The following is a 23,272-nucleotide window of genomic DNA, read 5'->3' as shown; positions in this document are numbered from 1 at the left end:
GCAGCTTCAGTGTGATGCTGTCAGTGGGATTTTAAAATTTATGCATTTTAATACAAAGTACTATCATCAGCTTCAGAGCAGCAAGTATCTGAGTTTCCAGTATCAGCCACAAAAAACCAACCAACCAACCAAACAAAAACAATAACAACAAAAAAAGAAAAAATACTAAGAACTAAAAAAAAAGTCTCAGGTTTGAAAATTAATTACTGTAGTGTTGAATACTGTTCCATTTTTCCCCACTAGCATACTGCTGTCTTTCTCATATAGAGCTGTGCATGTAAATGAAAGGAGTCTGATGTGTACAGAGAAAATGAAAGGAGTCTGAGAAGTACAGAGACTCCATCTGGAAAATATGCTTGATTCAGCACAATAAAATGAGAAACAGGACTGTATTTAATCATAACTATATTAACAAAAATAATACAAATAAACAAATGTACCAAAAATATTGCAAAGCAGAACACAATAATTCATTATAAAGAGATCTCATACTGCCAAACCTAGGGAACCAGACACAGCACAAGTAAAAATGGTTTTGTCTTTGTTCAAATGCAGTGAAATATGCTCCAAATCAATGCTTTTCTGTAAGTAGGTGGACTGTGTCTTTAGCAAAAGGACAAGGATTCATTCCAAGCATGGTAGTATATGCAAAAGTAAGTAAATTACATTTAGACTCCATTTAAAGTTCAAGCTCATTTTCTTCCAGTAATGAATCAGACCCTCAGGACACCCTTACTGAGATACTCACCTATTCCATTCTGATTTCTGCAATGAATCCCACCTTTTCTCTAAAAATTTAGTTGTAATTGGTCATAATTTTTATTGCAACATCCAGTGACTCAGTTATGCAGATCACGATAAATGTTTGTACTTATTTCAGCTTAATTAATTAAAAAAACAGATTCACTGGGTAAGTTTTTCATTTATAATCATTAAGTTCACAAGCACCTGTAATGGCTGGAGGTTCTTATCCTAAAGGGAACAAGGTTGGTCTTGATTCTGACCTGACTGACTATTCTTATGTGATTAATTAAAATTAAGTGCTTCCTTGTTTATAAATACACTGTGACCCCAATTAAACCAGAAACACTTATCATGTATCAGTTGTTACATGCTCTGCTATGATATGTTGCATTATGTTCTGGAAACATCTAACCTGACAACATTTATGATACAGGTAGCACATTTTATTTGTGCAGCTGAACAAAATAGGTTGAAACCACTCAACAAAAGTATTAAATGGCCTGAATTCCAGATGGCTTGCTTGTTCCATAAAGTAATACTATCTGTCAAGATGATCATGGTACTGTATTTCTTTCTCCTTACCAAATACATGCAGTAGGAAGTTTTCCTCTGCTCTTTTGTCATCTTCTTTGCTGCTCTCTTATTTCATGACCCCTGAGTTAATCCTTCTATTCTTCCTATTAGAAAGTTTAAGCAGGCAAACTTCAAACAGACTAGCAATGGGTCACAAGGTTTAATGGGCATGTAGATAATCATCTAAATTACATTTCTGGAGCTGATGGGCCAGACAGGCTTAGAGAGTAACTTTACCAGCTTTCACTGTTAATCAGCAAGGATCGTGTGTCTCAGTACATATCTGCCTTTGCCTGCCTCCCCGAGGGGCTGGGTCATAATGACTGATTAGCAAAAGCAGCTGCATTAGCTTTCTTCTCCCACAAAGTGTGTTATGGAGGCCCAAATGACTTGAAAGGCAAATGTGACCACAGCTCAAACACCAAGCGCTCTCTTCTCAACACCATGGAATTGCTGGCCTTCCTCTTGCAGATTATGATACTCAGCACAGCAGTTGTTGCCAATTTTCATGATCTGTTAACACTTAGGAAGCCTCATGCTGAAGGCTCTTCTTTCACATTTATTGTGGTATCATCAGGGGGAAAATTCAACAGGCTACTTTGCATTTTCTGATGAGCAGTGTATGAGATGAAATGAAAAGCATAAAGTAATTGAACTGTCAATAGTGAATGCCCTGGATTTCAGCTTTGAAACACAAACTGTAGATAGATAAGTAAAGAGAATAACAATTCTCTGTAGCATACTGACAATTTTGCAGCTACAGAAACAGCAATGGATATGCACTGTGAGTCTGATTTTCTCAGTGAAAATACTTAAAAGTGAAGTGTATCAAATATTAATCTCTTTTTTTCTTATATTGGTGGATAGGTTTTATATCTACCTTGACTTAAAAGGGAACAAGAGCAGTGAAGGACTGACTTCTGACTTTGACAGGACCTTGTCCTTCTGGTGTTAGGCTTATCTTGCATAGTAAATACTTCTCAATGATTCATTTTACTGTTCTTTATCAAGTTGTTAAATAAATACTAAAGCAGACCAATGAAACTATGATTAGCAATGCAACAAGCTTTCACTGTCTTACTTAGAAAAAACATAGGCCAATTCCAACACTCTTTAAAAGAATAAAAACTGTCTCATATATTTTTTACTTTACAAATAAAATAATCTCACTAACCAGTGAGAAGTTAAATAACTTCCTATTTTGGATCTCAATTAAGAATATTCTACAAAAAGAAACTACCAAGGGACAAAGTAAAATAATCAATACACTGGTTTCCTTATTTGCCTCTTGAACTTTGAAAAAGGAAGCTGGATTCTGACATCGCACCAGTTTTCATAGACGAGACTATGAAACATCTATGGCTCTGTGACCTAGGTAACAAATGCTTCTGACAGATGTTAAAGAGAAACGTGAATTAGGCTACATACTTCTATAAGTTTCCAGTCCACAGAGCACATTTCTCAAGCTTCTAAATAAGGGTGACCAAGTTTTCCACTTTATCTTGGACAGGCCCAGAATGCAAAGACTGGCCCATATTGTGATAAAACCTTCAAGTCTCGGTTTTGTTTCAAGTATCTGTGGAGACATGGGTTTATTCCATTTCCTGGCTTTTGGGTGGCAGCCTGAGTAGCACTCCTGGTGCCACAGCATCCCCAGCTCCTTCAGTGAGAACAAAAATGGTCAAACCTCTCTGCCACCTCATGAAACCCATAGCAGGATTCTGGTCATGTCACTTCCTCTTTACCAACATAATGCCAAGGAAAAATTTTCTGAATTTTAGATACGCATTGTGAGCATGTAGCTGGAAGAAGTGATAGCCTTTCTGCACTGCAGCAATAAATCACTTTGATCTCCATTCTTCTATTGTACCACATGGATGACTTGAAGAACTACCCTTTTGGCTTTTATTTTACTAAATCAGTATTGTAAGATTATAATTAGGAAACTGGACAAATTACTATGAGTCATTATTATGGAGTCATTACTATGACTTAGTCTTCCCCTTATATCATCTTCATAACAAACTATACCCTCTACTTCACATTATAGCTTTCTAATGGCAAAATGTCACCAATAATTTCCACTAGCATCAAAAGCTGAGATGATCAAAGCACAGTTATTATTTCTGGATATTTCTTTTCTGCAGACTCATTTTTTGGACCCCAGATGCTAACAAAACAAGTCTAATTAGATCAGTGAGAGTATTTTTCCAGTTAAAACAGCTCATATTAAAGATATTTTTCTCTTCTTTTACTATTATACACATCACAATAATGGGTATAGAATTTGTTACTAAATTGAAATCACAGTCTGCTGGGGTAGTCTCAGAACTGGAAGAGCTGAAGTGTACGCACACAATTGTGCACTAAGCAACATGCAACTTTTGTAGGCCCTAAATTTGGCTCTAGATAGTTCTACCATGTGCCCCTCATATACATTATAAGCATGACAGGAAATCTTGCAGGTCAGGTTCCGGAAACCAAGACACTACATTAACCTGAACTGGACTGGCTTAGGTGCCATGCAGCAATGGCTTCTTGTTTTCTCCCTATACCTGCTCCAACTTGCTCATAGCCAGCAAAAGTAGCTGCACAGCACTCTATTGTCATGTCAGCAATTTAATGAATGCCACCATTGTCACCGTTTGACAATCATTCAGAGTAAAGGTAACTGAGGCACCACAGAGACCTAGGATGTCACACGAAGCTACTGAAGTTTTATCTTATAACAATAATTTTTGCCCCAGTACAAACAGCAATGACCATGTATTCAAAAAAAGAAAAAAGAAAAAAAAAAGAAAAGGAAAAAGAAAAAAGAAGAAACAATCCAGATGCATGCACAACATATAAATTGCAAATACTTTACCCATATGCATGTATTTGTCTGCAACCTACTGATTTGTCTGCGACCCACTGATTTGTTTGCGACCTACAAACTGGCAGTCTCATCATAGCTGAAGCACTTTGTGTGCAGTCATACAGTGCAAATTACTTCTAATTAATGAACTTTCTCCCCATGAATCAGGTACACTGACAGAATGCAAACAGCGACACAGCTATTTACCAAAAACATTGCTAAATATTTCAGTGAGGCTTCAGAAACTTTGGATGACCTTTTATTCTTCCCCACCTCTTTCTATTATTGTACTTTTAAACATGTCTATGCACTTCCTGGAGCTTGTAAAAGAGAACTGTGTAACCCATACTTTGCAGTTCTCATAATTATGTGCCTCATTCAAAGACTTGTAAGCCTTTAGACTCTACTGGGGAGTTAATTCTTGTATCCTGCTATTGCACAGTCAGAAATCGAAGCATGGAAAATTATGGGCTACACTCTGACCCCCTAATTTAGCATTGTTAATGTAGGCAATGCAAAGCCTGAAAGCAAGAGCTTAGTCCACCATGGCGTTTGAGAGGACTGAGCTAAGTTCCCCGTGGAATCAAGGAAAAACAATAGCTGTTAGAGGGTGACTGAGAGTCTCCAAGTACATAATCTGTTCCTCTCCAGAGATCTCAGGTGCTTTCATGAGGTGGTATCATTACTACAGTATGCAGGGTACTTCTCAGGAGCATTTCACTTAGGGCTGAATGTTAGGAGCTCCCTCTGGCTGCCCAGGGTCTGGCTCCAGAGGTGCCCTCCGGTAGGCAGGGGCAGAAGGAAGCAACCTCTGTGTGGTTAAATCAGGATGCCCCCAACCACTCAGCCTCTAGGCTGGCCTCAGGCTGAGACTATTCAAGCACATGGCTGTCTCTTTTCCCTGAGGGACTCTAGTTATCAGTCCATTGAACTGTACCTCTCCTGTTCCATTTGGGCCACAATGCAGGAATTCACGGAGGAATCACTGTGGCAGGGAGAGGACACAAGAATAAGCACCAAAAAGTCTATGCTGTGTGGAGACTTGTGCAGAAGTTAAGCTACCACTTTTCTAGCAAAATTCATTCCAGTGGCATTACTGGCCCTCTACTATATGGAAATAATCCAAAACAAGAGCAAAAAAAAGAAGCACAAGCAAAAATCTGTTCTAAATATGTGGGATGATAGCCTGATAACTTAGGACAAACAAAACCCACATAGCTAACAAGAATTATATTAAAACAGCTTTTCTGATAAGCTTTCCCAGAGAACAGCATTCTCCCAAGGGCTGAATTGCCTTCCCAGCTTTTTCTGTTGTCTATCTCCTTTCACATTCACCCACAGTGGTTCACTGTGATTATTTAAAAAAGACATTTCAATCCTGTGGTTAAAGACAAGGAATCATAAAACCTGGGTCTAGTCCAGTCTGTACTAGCAGTCCTTGATGGGCTCAGAGATAGCAGAGTATCAACAGAATCTGCATCCACAGCACTGTATCTGTCTCAGCATCTCCCTGCCTCCTGCAGCACCCTAGGGAGCAGGTATTGCAAGGCATCTGTTAGGCTGAAATGTCCAATCATACACCCCCACTGGCACCAGTGGGATCTTGTTCTCCAGTTGCAATCATATGGGTCATAATTTGATGCCTTAACATTTTTGTGGTGCAATTGCGAGTTTCTGCTTGGCTAGTTCCTGGGCAGATCTTCATCTTTAATGTGTCATGCACACCCAGGGGATGACATCAGTAATTGCATGAGGGGGAGAACAGCATGAGCACACAAAAGAATGCAACTGCTCTGTCAGGTCGTTGAGCCTTATCTTTTATGGTTTTGTTCCTCACATAATCATATACTAATAACATTTTTCTATGGCAGCATAATATCAAAATAACCATTTAAGTCAAGAGTCACCTAAGTGAGTGTCCAGGATGGTGGGTTGCTCCTAGCAAGGCTGTGTTGAACTGCAAACACACAGAAGAGGAAAAGGAAGGGAAAGATTTTTTTTTGAAAGAGATAGTGTTTTTTCCACTGCTGAGGTAGAAGGTGCTACAAACAACACTAGCTGGTGTCAATAAATTCACTTATGATGAAGAGTGATATAATTCCTGATTTAAGAAGTTAGTTACAAGAGTGTTGCCCAAGGAAAGGGAGCACAGGAAAAATGAAGGCTGGAAGCTGCCTAAAAAAATCTCTTTGGGGCTAATTATTACAGCAACCTAATACTTCCTCTGGCTAATGATCACCAACAAAATCAGTTCATTGGTGTCATCTAAGTAATTATTGGCTTATAATTGTTGAAACACTGAATCAGCATTTACATGGATTGTCTCAAAGCACTGGCGGCAAGTTATCTGTCAGTAATCTGCGTAACACACCATTTCCCCTGTACAATGCACCGTAATAATGACAAATGTACCTGCTGCATGGAAACATCCGCTCTCTTCTGCCTCTGCCTGACACTTGTGGAAATGTTTCCTGGGGAGTATCTGGTATTAATCTTGCACCACATGTTACACAGGAAACTTAGCTATATAGAGAAGACTAAGCCCAACTAACACAAAATGAGAAGTGTAAGCAAAATGCAGTAAACTGGAAAGCTACATGCTTTTCTCCAGGCATCTGGAACAAACATGGACTTCGGCCACAAAGTTTGGGCTCTGCAATGTGGCATCCCCAAAATGCTGCAGCATGTGATGACAGTCCTAGTCAAACACTGCCTACTGGAAATACAGGATGCAACTGTAAAGCAAATTTGCATTCCATGTTTAGAGAAATTCTCATTCTTTTGCTGGTTCTTCCCACCATATGCCCTAGTTGTTCCCATTTTCTCTCTACATCTTGTTCAGAGCCCAACAGATGATGAACGAACTATGATTATGGGAACCCATGATTACTGCATGATAGTGCAGACTACGGATAAAGTCAACAGTGTAAGTGAAAGAAGAGAGTATTTGATTTCTAGAGAAAACAGAGAGCGTCCCAAAGGACACATCTTTGCATTATTGAGCTTTAAAGACCTTTCCTTAAAGCAGCAGATACTGACTGCTGATCAAGATACCAACCTAAGAGCCACATCCCTGACGCCAAGATCCAAAAGGAGTTCAGCACAAAACATCATAAATATAAAGAAGATCCATCACAATGGTTAATTCTTCCTCTGACTCATCTACAAATCAATGTTTAAAATAATCACAAAATTCTTTGTTATAATTAAGAAAACGTGACAAGTCTTCTCACCCCAATGGCATAGATGTGGACAAAGCCAGAATATGCTGACTCTACAAAACATTTTGTTGTGAAATACACACAGAAATGAACCCTCTACTTGCAAATTAGCTCAGTGCATTTATTATTTACACCTCTACATTCCATACCTTCATGATTATAGTTTTTAGAAGAACCAAGTTGTGTTATTAGATTTAGGTGTTTGTTCACTTTATGCTTACAGTGCATGGTGATTATATGTCTCTTGATCTTTAAAGGCTTTATTTAATATACTAGTAATAATGAAAATATACACCTAGTATTTTGTGTGGGTTTGTTCATAAATCACTGATACAATTTCTGAACATGAAGCTTCTGCTCATTTCAAACCAGATTTCCTTTTTTTTTTTTTTTTTTTTTGAGCAGTTATACTCACTTGACAGAGCTTTAAACATTAACTCAATGGGAATTTCTTTAATGAAGCAAGGAAAAGCTGCCTTAAGGAGCATCCACTACGAGTGTTCTTCTGCCCCTGCAACTACCCTTTCCTTTGCATTCAGAGAGACTGGGGGCCCTACCCTAGAAACCAGTCAACTTAAAAAAACCCCAACTTCACCCATCTGGTTTATGAGTAGCTGCAGGTATGGAAAGGGATGCTTAAGTTGTCATTGCTCCTGGAAAAAATGACCATCATACTATGCACTTACCAGTGTTTCTGAAGAAAATTTAGAATATAGCCTTGAGTATCTTAGATCTAATAATGAGTGGGCTTTTTTGCTTGTCCCAGCCACTCCCTCCTTGAAAACAGTCAGCATTCTGGACTGCACAATAGCTAAAGTCTCTAACTTAACAGTTATGCCAATATAAATTTCAAAGTTTAATCTCTTTTACTCAAAGAAATCTTTTTGAATAAAAATGTCTTCCTTTGAAGAAGGATGATTTTCTTTATTTTATTTTCCAAAGCCATCAAGCTTTAAAAATGAACAAACAAAATACAGAAATTAAAAAATGTATGCAAACTATTTTTTTTAAGTTTGGGGCATGTTAAATGTTTTCTAAAAAATTCAAAACCACTGAAAAATATTCTCACCAGTTCTGAGCAGACTTAAGAATGCAATGCATGATTGCTCCTATAATGCATATTCTTTTATTGTCTGAAAAGGAAGTAAGCTAACTTTCCAAATAAGATACAGTCTGGTTGCTAATATAATTAGGCTGTATATTTGTTTTCAGACAGGCAATTTCTGTGTGTTTTCAAGCAAGACACTCAAATCCAGAACTGCCAGGAAGGTTAGCTGCTGCTGATGCAACAAGCACTGGAAAACATGAGTGAGCACATGGCATTAGCAATGGCCCAAGGACAGAAGAGATGGATGGTTTGTTCTGGGGGTCACACTGAATCTAAGGCAGCTGATGGGAAGGACTGAAGACATGGATGTGCTGCAAGTCTCTCCTGCTATAGGACAAGTTCTTTATTTCTTCCCTAAGTTTTTAATTTTCATTTATATTATTGACATTATTTAATATTTGCAAGATTTTTTGAAATATTTGCATGAAACCACTAGGCAAAGCATTAATTTATGTTTCTATAATTGATAGTTTTTATTTGTACTGTCTGGTATGAAAGGTATCATAACTGTATTGACACAAGTTTAAAATGAAATAAAAACATTTTATTTCCTTGAGAAATGTATAACTTGAGCTGGAAAAAAAAAAAAGTATTTTCATACCTTACAGAACAAAAAAAAAAAAATTAAAAAAAATTAAAATTAACTTCTTTCTTTTTTTAAAAAAAAGCTTCTTCTCTACCCCTCAAAAACTGTAATAAAGTTAAGTATAGTTATGATATTAGGCCAAGGTCTTAATTGATTTTTCATCTGTGGAAGTTTAGTAGACAGAAAGAGAAATCAACATCTTGTTTCTGGTATCTTGTTACAAGATGCATTGTAGCCATTTGGTGTTACAGTCAGTAATGCTATGTTAGTATCTCACTATCAGCTCTCTTGGACTTCTTAGGCTAACTGGACTCTAGGAAATAAATATGAGAAAAGGGTTTATAAAAATATAAGAGATAGTAGTTCTTAAGGTATTCTATAAAAAACAGGGAAGTTTTAAAAGTTGTTCTCCATTCTAGTTGTTGCCCATTCTCTCAGATCTGAGAAAGCTTTAGGACAGCCAGAGCATTAGCCCACTGCACTGCACTGATTCTGGAAAGTACTTTTTCAAGTTTTGTGCATCTGCACAAAGAGTATGGAACATACTATGGCTATAAACCAGAATATTAGCTATCCATTACTCACAATGCAAATCCAAATAAATAGCTGTATTACTATAATTCAAAACCAAAACAAACAAAAAGAAACACACAAAAAAACCCAACCAACCCAAAATAAACAAAGAAACAAACAAACCACAAAAAACTGAAAACATGTGGCAGCAGGACACCATCGAGACACAAGTTTGCCATGTAGAACAAGATTCCCATAGCACATCACCAGTTACCTTTCATGATTGCATCTAGGTAAAGGTTAACAATCAGAGTGGTAGCATCCACACATTTCAAGTGGGGTGCAGATCAATCTGTTTGCATTTTGAAGATAATGGGCAGTGCAAGGATGAATTAAATATTTTTTCCTTTATGACAGTTTGCATGTAGCCTGTGATCTTTCGCTTGAGGGTAATGCAAATACCCCTGTATTAAAAGCTCACTGTTTTTTCCTGCTTCCTATGTATTCTGCTATCTTGGTATCATAGCTTCACGGGTGATAATGAAATGGCATCACTTCTCTCAGGGACACTTAGTTTTAATACTGTCAACAACTGCACAAAATTAAGTTAAAACAAAACCAAATAACCTCTCAATTTGCAGTCCAAGCAATATCATCAGAATGCAGAGCACACAATAAGAGGCTAACAAAGCTCCTGAAGGTGCTATGGTGATGCCACAGTTTATCTCCTACTAATTTGGTTTTAATGAGGATATTATAGCTGCTATCAAAAAGTAGAGAGGACAATATTTTCTCCCTTTTTAGGGGTGGCAAGGCTTGGAACCACACACTTCTGAACTCAATAGGCTTGAAATTAATCCAGGATTATTCAACTGCATGAGAACTGTTAGAAGACTGGAAATGACATCCCATATTCTGTCTTTTAATTGTAACCTTCCTTATAGTATCATCTTGCAGTGAAACCTGAATATCCTAATGGGATTAAACATAAAAGAAAGTCAGGAAAAAAGTCAATGGATTAGAATTTTAACTGAAGCCTTCTGTGAGAAAGACCACACCACTGTCAGTGACCTTTGTCTCTCCATGTGTGATCCCAGTTGTGCCTAGTCAAGTGTCCAAAGGAGACGCCATCAGTTCACGCTGTATTTATCCTTTTACTCCTAAAACAGGTGTCTTGTTACTAAGAGAACAAGCATTCATGCCATTGATCAGGGTGTATTAACCCACCCTGCAATAGGACATAATGTTCTCTGGTATAAAAAGCAGAATGTAATGATGCTATTTAAGACCTGAGTTTTGTATTGATAAAAAGCAGCACTCTCAGCAAAAGGTAATAAATTCTATACTAGCAAATAGGGGTAAGGGAAAAAATGCAGGCTTCTGAGTGTTTTCTGAATGCCATTTCTATCTCCAGCTCCAGCCTTTGTTTGTTTTTTAAATGTACTCTCTGATAAGTTTGCTTTTAACATACCTAAAAAAATGTTGCTTTAGAACCTCACACTGTATCTTCACAGCCTTCATTAGATACCACAAGAATGCTTTTCATCCCATTTTTACTCTGAACTCCTGAAGTCCTCCCTAGTGCTGAACAATTATATTAATTAGGGAGCAGTTATACACAGATGAGCACAAAACCGAGCTCAATCAAAAGAAACTTCTAAAACACTTTTCATTTTTATCTTTCTAGATCTCTTTTCCTTCACAGTGCTTCAAAGATTCATACTCAGTCTCGTAAATGTTATCACAAATCATTAACAATAGTGTAAACTCTAGTGTGGGAGGATGTGTATGAGGTTGAATTCCTTTTCCTACATCCGGATACATGCCCCAAATTGAGCAACAGAGGAGCTTTCCTCACATTTTCACAGCCAGTGTGTTCTAGTAATGTAACTCCAGCTCAACCTACTCCTGCTCTCCTTTTCATACTAAATCACATCATAAGATGTCAGGCAAATTGCTGTCCACTAAACCTGAAATCTTAGGTATTATATGTTTTATTCTTATATGTTTTGCTGTAGCAACGACTAGACTTAGTGCTGACCCAGTACAAAGAGCAAGAAGATGGTCCTTGACATTTTGAGCTTGTAAGATAAGTAAAAGAGAAGAGACAAAGAATAGGTAGAGGGCCAGGTATATGATAATCAGGTATTCAGATCAGCACTCAGTAGGCTATGACTACTGCTCACTTTTTCTCTGACAGTTCTGACTTGCAGATTGAGGTTATTATTGTCAACATACAATTTGCTATCAATATTTATAATCTCTTTGGCTCCTGTTTAAAGCCCCAGTGCTTCTTTTTCCACAATTAAAAAAAAAATAAATAAAAAAAATTAAAAAAATCCCTCTTGATCTGTTCCATAGTATAAATTCCTTCACCTTCTCCCACCCTGGCATCCCAACCTCTCCTGCAGTATACAGAAAGAGGCCAGAGAAGGGAACTAGGTTTTACAGGAACAATATGGTGATATACACAGCTTTTCATAAAGAAGATAAATAAGGGTAGGATTAGGTATTTGACATGAACATGGATGACAGTTTCAACACTATTGTTTTAAAAAACCTGCTTCCTGGTCACAGAAGTTCTTGTGACAAAATGTGTTCCTCTTGGATGCTCTAATATTTGGAATGAATCCACAAAACCTTTTAGTCTGCCTAAAATCCCAGAGACAGAAGCCCTGCCCTTGGTTATGATTTACTACGTTGCTTCCCTCTTTGAAGTGACTGGCTTATCTTTGCCCACCATATCATGTACCAACGTTTAGTCCTCAGACTCTGGAATCCAAACAGACAGCTTTGCTCCAGTCTGTGTCCCAGGGTTTCTATCTAGTGAACAATATATTTATCACCATAGTTTCACTAACTGAAACCCAGTTCCTTTATTTCATCATCTTTCTTCCAATTCTGTGTCTAATTAAGCTCTCCTGCACTAGCCCCATTGTAGCACTATTGGACAGACTCTCACCTTTTTCTACATTCAGGAGACCCACTGTTTTCTAAGGATTGTTATTTCTTGGGAGTAATTTATTTGTATTCCCAAATTTATATTTGGATAAATAAGACGTAAGTGAAAATCTTACCTTCCTTTGGAATAATAAGTGGGTTTTTTCCATTGTGTTTATTCATCTTCTAGAATAAACACTTTTCAGAAGCTTTTGTCTTGAACACTGATAAACACATCAACTTCATAAATACCTTTCCTAGTGAAAGGATTTCCATGGCTCTAAAGTCACAGATAGACAGTTACAGAAACTCCAGTCTGTCCATTGTGTGGCACAGAAGGACTGTTTTCTCACAAGCAAATAACAGCTCTCTGATGGGTAAGGTTTTGGCTAACCAAAGTAAGGATTAATAAACCTGGAGTTCTCACATACATGGCAACTGTAACAGGTACATATGTTGGACTTACCTTTAATATCCAAAATGTTGCGTAAGTGCTGTATTTAATATGATTTCAGCCTTTAGAACTCAGCCAATCTCACTAAAACTGACTCTACATCAGCTTTGGCCAATGTAACCTAATTTATAACACAGCACAAACAGAAACCAGTTAAGTCCACTATTAATTGGTATAGCAAAAGAATATAAAGACAATACCTGGACAAACCCACACATCATATAGTCATCAAACAAAGGCAGACTAGGGCGGTCCTCTCGATAAATTGTGATTTTGTAGCTGCTCACAACCTGAGGGCTGGGCTGCGAACCATCTGTTACGAGAATGATGACTTTGTTCAACCCAAGGCCCAGGGGATAGTTAGCAAAGCTGCAAGGCAAAACAGTGAAGTGGTAGAATAAATACTAAAGAAACAATTACTTACACTGCTGTATCTATAGCAGCTCAACTTTATTTGCTCCTTGAGGCTTCTATTTCTAACATTTTCTTTCTCATACAAAATACATATGATTTTAAAGAAAAAACTGTGTGAAATAAGATTTGTGACAATTTAAATTTCTTTCAGGAATATGAAATATTATCAGTGAAACTTAGTGAAGACAGCTTCAGTGGCCATGACAACAATTCTGACATGAAATCTGTGCATGAAGCCACTAGGGACAATATTTCCTGGCAGGTCCAAGTTCGTGGTGAAGTCAGATGGGAGACAATCAAGTAGCTTAGGCCGCAGTGCAAAATCAAGGCCTAGACACAAAAAGCTCAAATTCTTTGTTGGCTTTGTTTGCAGTGTAATGATGGTCTGTTCCCACTCAGGTTTGATACTGTCAGTCACTGGAGAAGGTAGGGGAGTTGCTAGCAACTGTGCATGCTGTAAAGCTGGGGTTAGTTATGTCTTGAGAACATAATACTGTTGCCTTCAGGATATCGACAAATAAATAAACATTTCTGAGTGTTGAGCTCCCTCTGACTTTCCTGTGACTAATCTATAGGCATTGCCTGCTTTTGGAAACACAAAGCAATTCTGTAACATCCTGACATAGTTCCAAAGTTAAGGACACTTTTATTTTTGTACTTATAATTTTGTTCTCATACCTTGGCCCTTTCTTCTCATCAAGGTGTACTTGGCATTGACAGTTAGAGGGTTCTGCTCCTATCTTCACTGTCACCATGTCGAATGGGACTTCTGCATAGTATTCTTTGATCTTTGGGTTAAAGTGAGGATTCAAGTCCAGCTGTGGACTGGTGAAGATCTGCCTGATATGAGATAGGGTATCTTTATCTGTTCCAAGAAGGCATCAAAGAAAAAACTGTGAAATGTATGAACATTTTTAAGTAACATGCAACTTATGGCAGATTGATAATACGTACAATGGCAGGCTGTTTAATGCCTGGTCACTATGAGACTGATAATTCTGTTGCAAGGTCTTAATGGAGTTTGTATTGGCACTTAAGAGAAATTTTTAGACCCTGGAGGGATTTGAAACATTCAGTGCCCAATGACTCGAGTCAGAGCCACAAAACTCAAAGTCTGAGTAAGCCTTTGAAAATGCAAGGATTAAGCCTGGGAGATCCTGTCTCCAGTTGGTTATCTGAAACTTAAAGAAGAGTTAGACCAAAATTCATAACCTACTTAGGTACCAGCCTGTGTACAGGGTTTATGTACTTATTTAATTGGCAATAAAAATCAAAATAATTTAGACATACTCTTACTGTTCATAAGAACAAGTCACATGAATATATCTAGACCCATGGGGTCATTTGCAGTACAGCTGGAAGAATGTTTTATTAAAATTCCTAAATCAACGAATTCCAGCTCCTTCCCTGTGCATGAAATCTCCACAATCAAATCCTATTTGCTCAAAAGTATCCTTTATTTTGTAGTGTTTGCCAAATGACTAATGAGAATAATTATTTGTTGGCAACCCACTTACGACAAATATTTTAATCCAACCTATTGGATTCAGATTTACAGTACAATTACACATTCAAAACTTGCCTTCCACATGTATTCTCTAGTATGTGTTTAAAACTGTACTTCAGAAAATACTCCAGCCAGAAAACTCTTTTACTGAAAAATCTTGTGGCTTGCATCATAAAAGATGTAAGCAATGTGGGCCTTGAGAAACAAACTACAGCAATTTCAGCACTCTCTCACATGGATTAAAATGTAAAGGAAATTATTCTATTGGAAAAGCATAATTTGGGCTAGGTTTGTAGGGGAATAGAGGCTTATAAGTTGACATACATAAGGTATTTTTTAAAAAATCATACCTATGTGCATAAACAGTTCTCCAGATCCTGTATGCCTTACCAAAAAAAGGTTATCTCACTACTAGCTTAAAAATTAGGAGGAATTTTCAAAATAAAAAAAAAAGGAGGTATTTTAAAAAAATAAAAATGTAATTGGAATGGTGATGCCAGTCAGCTAACTTAGGAGTGTTTCTGGTCTCTAACTGAGACAGGAGTTCCTGGAGGCCCTGGATCAGCAACAGAGGGGAAATGATGTTCAGTGGGTAGAAAAGACTTTTCACCAGAGAGCAATTGTTTCCTGTTTATTAAGTAACACCTCAGATAATGTGTCAATGAGGAAGGAAGCTGAAAGCAATGCTCCACCAAAGACAAATATACTTTCAATCTTCACATATCTTTAAATATTCTTTAAATATTCCTCCAAGCAGATATTTTTGAAAAATTCTTCATCACTTAAGTAGCTCTTTAAAACTCTACCACTGAGCTGAAGACCAGCCTTATACAAGGCTGATTAAACTTCATACAAGTTTAAAGTTCATTCCACAAGAACAAATGTATGCTGAAGTTCTTGAAAATAAGGGGGGAAACTCTATTGAAATGGAGCAAGGGATAAATGAGTGCTGGAATACTTGCATTAATACATATCCATAGCAAAGTTTAACTTTGTGCCTGAGGTTTATTTAACATAATAGCCCGATTATTGAGTGATTCATAAACATTCTTGCTACTTAAAAATCCTTTTGTATATATATACACATACACACACACACACACATATCTATATCTATATCTATCTATCTATCTATCTATCTATCTATCTATCTATCTATCAAAATAGCCCAGGAGGCACTCCATTCACTGAAGGGTTATGCTGAAAAACCCAAGAAATTTGTACAAGTAAGCTCTCTCCTCTTAATGGTCTAGAAAGACCTTGACTTACCATAACTGCATTGTCTTTCTTTAGTCTTACTGGAATAAAGTAATGCTGAAATATAAACAGAAATAATTAATGTTTCTCTGCTCTAAGCCTGATTCATAATTCTATAGGAGAAGGAACTTTTATTGTGTTAATTATACAAAATACAATGTAATTTTATTATTTTCAGTATGAGATCTTTGCTTTAGGTTCATAAACACTGCTCATGGGCTCAGCAGAACAGCTTCCACAGATAAGGAAGAAATTTGTCTTTTATACGTAGTAAGCCAAGACCTTCCAGCTGGAATGCAAAACAATGTAACCTAAATCATCCATGTTATCTGAAGTAATACAAATAGATAAAACACACCATATATAAAAGACCTTACTCTGATCCCTTACCTTCATGATTCTTCTTGAAGTCAAAAGGAATATTCTGCTTAGGACTTGCATTTTCTTGGGGAGAATTCCTGTCAATTCAATAGCAGACATATTTCTACATTAATAGAAGGAACAGAAATAATGGAACATTTTTTAAAAATTTCTATATGTCAACCCAGGCCAGATGGTATTTTAATACTCTCCATGGAAAGATGAACTTCCTGGATTCATGTAATCAGCATTAGCAATATTACCTGAATGACTGTGACAGAGCATACATATTCCATAATAAATAGTAAAATATAATATGAAAAAAAGGAAAACAGAAATAAATTTCAAAACATAATAGAATTTTTGGGAGAAGGAAGAGTGAACATACCCAAGAATAAAACAGCCTAAACCATACCTCTTAACTTTTTGCATGAAGTTTTTTTGTGCATATTTGAGGTTAAAGTTAGACTCTGTTAAAAAATAACTAAATACAGATGAAGGCCTGTGTCAAGGTGAATCTCTGTACTGATGTTAGCATGTATTCATGTGAAGGATCATCTACCTGTTTCGAGTTGTTTGCTAATTTAAAACAAATCATGTTATCAACATTCAGAATATAAATATAAATCCTCAATGAAAAAAGACGTCAGCTGCAACCATATGTTAACATGATAGTGGTGCCCAGCTTGCTAACTCTGCAGATTTTTTCTTTCATAGAGCATTTTGGGAGCACAGAAGAAGAAAGGCACTAGGCATCTCTCCAACCCATGTACTGGACCTCTGACTTACATGAACTTTTCACAGTTCCATTAGCATTTCTGGAAGCTTTCATGCTTTCCTCTCAGTGTTTTCCATAAAAGTTCACATAAAACATCTTGTCCCAGACACTGCTGCCCATACAGTATGGATTTTGAAAGACACAAAGTCACTGTGTGTGCCAAGGAAGGGAGGTGGCAATACTGTTCTGTGCAACCAGTCATCACTAATGTTTCAAAAGGAGCTACTGAAAGCAATATTGAGGTCAATCATGCTAAAAGGTAAACTGTCCAATAATAAAACAGAGATTTCTGCATTATCGCAATGAGATAAGGAAAGAGGCAGCTGGCAGATCTGTGTGTCTGTGTGTGTGCGTGAAAAGATAGTTCTGAGTTTGTAGTGTCTAGACAGTGCCCTAATTTCATGCACATTCATTATGTCATTCAAAGTAGGCACTTAATAAACTATTAGAAACTTTGTTTTCCAAGTTACAAGTCTTTTTCCACACCTTTTTCTGCTTGCCAATGGCCAAAACCCATCCAATGTATTTTTTCTTTCTGTTGTTCCTTTTTGAATGCCCAGTTCCAAACCCTATTGTAAAGTGAAAACAAGATTTCTTAACCCTATAAAAAGCCAGACTTCGGTTTAGCCAGAGGACACCTCAGGAGTGTGGCAGCCACCATCACTGTCAGGCCCCAGCTCCCAAAGGAACAACATAACCTGTAAGTGTCAGCTTTGTAAAGAGATTGTAATTGTCATTAGAATATATTAAGAGACATATAGTAACTCTATCTAATTACAGCAGGGTATAAAAACATAATATTTAGAACTGATATTACAGAAAGATACTCAGATTACAGTGTTGCCAGCAGGACTAGGGAATGACTGTCCCTCTATTCTTGGCACTGGAGGTAATTTTGTGAGGTATGAGCACTAGCAATTTTTTTTCTGTTTGATTAGCTGGTAGTGAGAGCTCCCTGTTCTGTAGAGCATTTGCTTGGCTTCAGTCACAGATTTTCAATGAGGCCATTTGATTCACTAAATGATGTATCTTGTGCTGCTCTTCAAAAGAAAAATACAAAATTGCAGCCCCAAGACTGGGATTTGTTTTCTGGCACTTAATCCCAAATGTCTCTCTCCTTTCCTCCTTTCCTCTGTCTCTAATTCCTCCCATTGCAGATCAGTTCTTACTGCAACTGTCTTGTCATAGTCTTCTGCCCCATAGTCAGAATGTTTGTTTCTCAAACTGCCCAGGTGATGAGCATGACCAACTTAACCTTAGAAATTATTGTCAAAGCAAATTCAGCTTGAGGGTTGCTGCTTCTATGTTGACCTAAAAAGGGCTTGCTTGTGGGGAGCTAGTAACACTTTTCCAAATATATCAGTTGATTTCATCAAAACTTTTGCAACTTTATTGACCTGCATAGGCTTTTCTCACTAATCTGGTTGTCTCATGCTCCCCTGCTGCCTGAGACAGCCAAACATCCTTGCCATGGCACTTCGTAGCCCCTATTATAAAAGACAGCAATGATATATGTCTTAGTCATATCACAAACTGTAGCTGTATAGAGTTGAAAAACAGTGCGCAAACTATGCAGAAAATTTATTTCAGTGCACCTTAGGTAGTACCACTCCATGACTTGCAAATAACTTTGTCGTATTTTGTACCAATACATCTAAGATGATCATTCTCACCTAGGCTGTAACCATTTCATTATAGTTTGAGATGAGTTGCTAGAGTTCTTCTTGCTTCTCCTGTGGAAGGAATTCAGAATGTTCACTAATAACATTTAAGGTTTCAGTACTAGTCATGTAGATAAAATTAGTTAAGAAAACCAGGAAACTTCTTTAAATCCTGTTTCCATTCTATGACTTTATGATCAGTGAACATAATAACTGTAAAAGACCTAAGTCAGAGGTCAGTATTTTTCCCATAAGTATCTTTCCTAGTTAGACAGTCAACTGTGAAAACAACTGGATTTTTTAAAATAGAAATACCAGTTTTGTACAGGCAGAGAAATAAGAACTATTAAAAGAGTTAACCAAACAACCTGGCTTTAACTGAAGAAATTCAGGAAAAGTGTTCTGATACAGAAATCCATCAAGGCTGGTAATCTCAAAAAAGATTAATCAAACCTCAAAGAGAAGGTTGGGGAGTAAGCTCTACTAAGCTCTTTCTTCCTTGCAATTAAGTATAATTACATGCATATCTGACACATGCATCACCATCACATGCATGTAGCTATAAGAGTGGAAGATTATGATTTAGCAATGTCAAAACACACATTTTTTATATAGAGTGAATGAACAGAATGGTGCTATTAGCTTAGCCATTGCAGAAAAATACATTGCGAAGAAGCAGTCTGGCCTATGCCCTGGAGAAAGGTCATGGTGCTTCCACGTATTTATACACATACAATAATGTTCAGCTTGAAGATAAAAAAAGAGGCCAAGGGAATTCGTCGAAGTGAGTGAGTGGCACAGCTTAGATTAGAACAGAAAGCTGCTAAAGGTTGGTATGCTTTGATATGCAAACCTAAATATTTTGGCAAAAGGGCAAGGGCTTACACATGAATGCAAGCAGCTGCATCTATAAGTTACTTTTCATGGACTGACCGGCAGTAACAACAATAATACCTAACACATTCACCCAACTGTGTGTTTTCAAAACACTAATAAACAGTTTCCTAGCACAGGGGTAAGTATAAGCCCCGCTTTACAGCTAAGCAAACAAAGATACAGATGTCTATCAACTTGCTGAAAGCCACAGCCAATTCAATAAGGACCAAAAAAAAACTTAAGAAATATTACAGGCACCTTATATAGTCACTATTACATACTCAAAAAGAAAAAGTACAAAATCATATTATATGCACATTTAATGTCAGACACACACATTGCCTAATGTGCCTTTGTTCCCAAGCCACTGCATGTATGTCCGCAGTCAGTAAAGAAGTATGGCATGTGTATGAAGCATCATACACAAGAGATAATGATCACAGAAAACACATTTTTACAAATTTTTTACTAACTTACAGTATAACACAGCCTTCCTGCCTGCCTGCCTGCCTGCCTGCTTGCCTTCCAGTGAAAATCAATAGTCCCTTTTGGAAAAATCACCTGAATTTTTGTACTTTCTTTACAGTTTTGTTTTTAATTGGTGAATAAATTAAAAAACAGTCTTAATCTTTATAAACACTCCTAATTTTGGACTTGCAGTTGTTCAGAGAAAAAACCCTACCTATTTTACTTCATATTTCTTAGAAGAAAAAAAAATGTACTCTAGCTCCAATTAACTCTGTATTAGAAAGAGAAGCTGTCCTATATAGAAACTTAGCTACATCTCCAACGACAGAACAGCTCCATGATGGGGTGACAGGCCTTTATCTCAAGTGTTCATAGTCTACCTACATCTGCTGAAGGATTCAGTTTTATGATGCTCACTGAAGCTACTGAAATAAAAATAATTTGAGAAACTACCCAAACACACCAAATAGTAGCTATCTTACCATTGTGAAAGACTTGTATGTGCCTCTTTAGTCATGAACTGGAATTGTTCAAGTAAACTGGAAAGCAACCAATGCACAGTCAGGACTGAACCAAGCCGCCTCATCGGGTCTACCATGTGATAAAGGTCACGTAATAAAGTTTGAATCCTGGGTGCAGCAGAAGGGAAAAGCTGAGAAGAGACATGCTGATTAGAGACACACATTATACTATTTGTAAAATGTAAAGAAGTGAGAAGCCATCAGAAGGCTGTATATAGCGTATGGATTGATGTACATTAATGCTCTTTCCTACTTGTGTAGAAAATTACTGTCTTGCCCAGCTTTGTAAATCAAGATGACTAGTACTGACATAGAAGTCTAACTCCTTTGCCTTTGATTTGACTTCCAGTTCTAAACTCAATCCCTCTTCAGAAAGTCTTATCAGTCTTCAACCCTGATACTCAACCAGGAGGCCTAGAAGAAATCCTGGTATCACATAGACTTTCTGAACAACAGATCCAGTTGCAGATCTTTTATTTCCCCAATACTCAAGTTTTCCCTCATTAACTGCCATGACTGTTCACACTTACTGTTATTCCTTTATCTGTCTTCTTCTCCAAAAATGAACTCACTTTAAGTGTGAAGAAGATACACCATATATTCCACCTGCTTGGGTTTTTTTTGCCTTTTTTTTTCTCTCCTATCCCCCTGTCCCCCCCCCCTCTTTTTAATGTGTATCTATTCTTTGGTCTTGATCTCAGTGTAGTAGTGCCTCCAGTTCTTCCAGTCACACCTGCCTTGCTTCATTATAACTCTATTTTCTTACCATCTCATTAGCCTTCTATATATTTTTTATCCTTTCTTTTTAATTCTGCTTTCTGGTCACTGTTTCTGCTTTAGCTGTCTTTTTCAATTAATCCTCGATTCAAATTCTCAATTTTATTTATTTATCTCTTTTAATTTTAAACCCAAAAATACTCCAGAATAAAATCAACATAACCTCTATCTCCTTGCTTCCCTGTCCATCCAGCCTAATATATCTGCCAGAGACAGGAAAGAATGGTAATGAAAGAGGTATGTTAAGAGATTTACATAATTTATCCATCCAATACAAAAAAACCCTGTTTATTTTACCAGCTCAAATTGTCCGAGACTCTTCAGCTCCTTCATAAAAGTAATAATTGAATTTATCTCTTCTAAAGACAAACATTGCTCATCTTCTCTGTGGTAAGTTCCATCCTATGAAGGAAAGGGCAGCATGTTCTGGTGAAACCATATGGAAAGCAATGTGCTTTCATTACACCCCAATCCCTTTGGTGATCAAAGAAGTTAAAGCAGCTCTCATCTTGTCCTAACTTATTCAAAGTCATGTCAAGTCAGCTCCTTGATAGCTCTTCCCATTTCTCAATCTAGAATGAATTGAGCTGTGCATTGGCTTTGTGGAGAAAAGCACCCATAGAAACTACCATGGGAAGAGACTGCATAATAATAAAATGAACAGTTTGAAATGTGGTCTGGTCTCCTGTGGAACACAGACTTAGGCAATCATATCACACATGTGCATAAGTCTGCAGCTTCCTACTTTATCCTGTCATAAATTTGGAATCCATGACCCTGTTTTAGTCACACCTGTCTGAGAGACAGAAGTCACATGGATAATTTAGTCCCTGTAAGTTTTGCAAACAGGGAGGTCTTCAGAAATGCACCCTTAAGTGGGCCCAGATTGAGAGAAACACTGCTAAAGGAGAAGCCAGCTTGTCAGAAATAGTTTTCACTAGTGATGCAAACTTTATCCAGATCCTATAAATGTAAAAAAAAATGTAATTGGCTCTTACATTCAGAATAAGACACAAAGTTGTAGGAAACATAATGTAATTTTGATGCTCACGAATATGCTTGTTTGAGTTAATCAGGCCTAGGTTTATGAAAACACAAAAACCTGTATATTAAAAAAGACTATTTACAAAATGGTGGGGAAACGAAGTTGTTAAACTTCAAATACATCTTTAAAGTACTGTACTTTGGGGAATGATACAATTTGAGAGTGGAATTTTTATAAAAGAAAATTTGATTGTTCAATCTAATTACAGTTTTATTCCCCAGAATCCAATAACAGATAGTTTTGATTAAATAATTCCTTCATTCTGTAAGTTAGCACCAACAATTCAGAAAGGCACACAATTTTAGAATGAAATCTTTTTGAATTGTTAATAATAAGGAAAAAGTGGGGTGAACTACCTTGTTCACAGTTGATCCGTATATTTTTTGTAAAGCTTCCATGAAACTGGATGTTGACGATTCATTAGAAAAGAGAAACTTAAAAGTATCTTCAAAAAGAAATTCTTTGAAAGTTTTGTCTTGAATATTTGATTCATCTTCATCTTGAAAGTCAAAGTTTTCATGCACCTGTTGGAAAACAATGTATGAAATAATTTGAATATCAATTACAGTCTTCTCACGACCACATATACCAAACTGGAACTATTTAGGGAAA

General features: G+C 37.0%; 1 protein-coding gene across 1 annotated transcript in view; it reads right to left on the bottom strand.

Annotated features, from left to right (window-relative positions):
* Positions 1–23,272, bottom strand: part of CPED1 (cadherin-like and PC-esterase domain containing 1) — a 145,115-nt gene that overhangs the window by 56,428 nt on the left and 65,415 nt on the right. The window contains exons 9-16 of the mRNA XM_010004304.1: positions 23,017–23,184; positions 21,913–22,017; positions 20,800–20,969; positions 18,986–19,045; positions 16,565–16,632; positions 16,187–16,231; positions 14,089–14,275; positions 13,197–13,365 (exon numbers count right to left, since the gene is read on the bottom strand). Of these exons, the coding sequence (XP_010002606.1) occupies positions 13,197–13,365; positions 14,089–14,275; positions 16,187–16,231; positions 16,565–16,632; positions 18,986–19,045; positions 20,800–20,969; positions 21,913–22,017; positions 23,017–23,184 (972 nt within the window). The remainder of the gene's footprint in view (positions 1–13,196; positions 13,366–14,088; positions 14,276–16,186; positions 16,232–16,564; positions 16,633–18,985; positions 19,046–20,799; positions 20,970–21,912; positions 22,018–23,016; positions 23,185–23,272) is intronic.

Source organism: Chaetura pelagica, unplaced genomic scaffold (assembly GCF_000747805.2).
Source record: "Chaetura pelagica isolate M959 unplaced genomic scaffold, ChaPel_1.0 scaffold68, whole genome shotgun sequence".
Lineage (NCBI taxonomy): Eukaryota > Metazoa > Chordata > Aves > Apodiformes > Apodidae > Chaetura > Chaetura pelagica.
The sequence above is the reverse complement of the archived record's forward strand: the minus strand, read 5'-3'. Positions and strand labels throughout refer to the sequence as shown.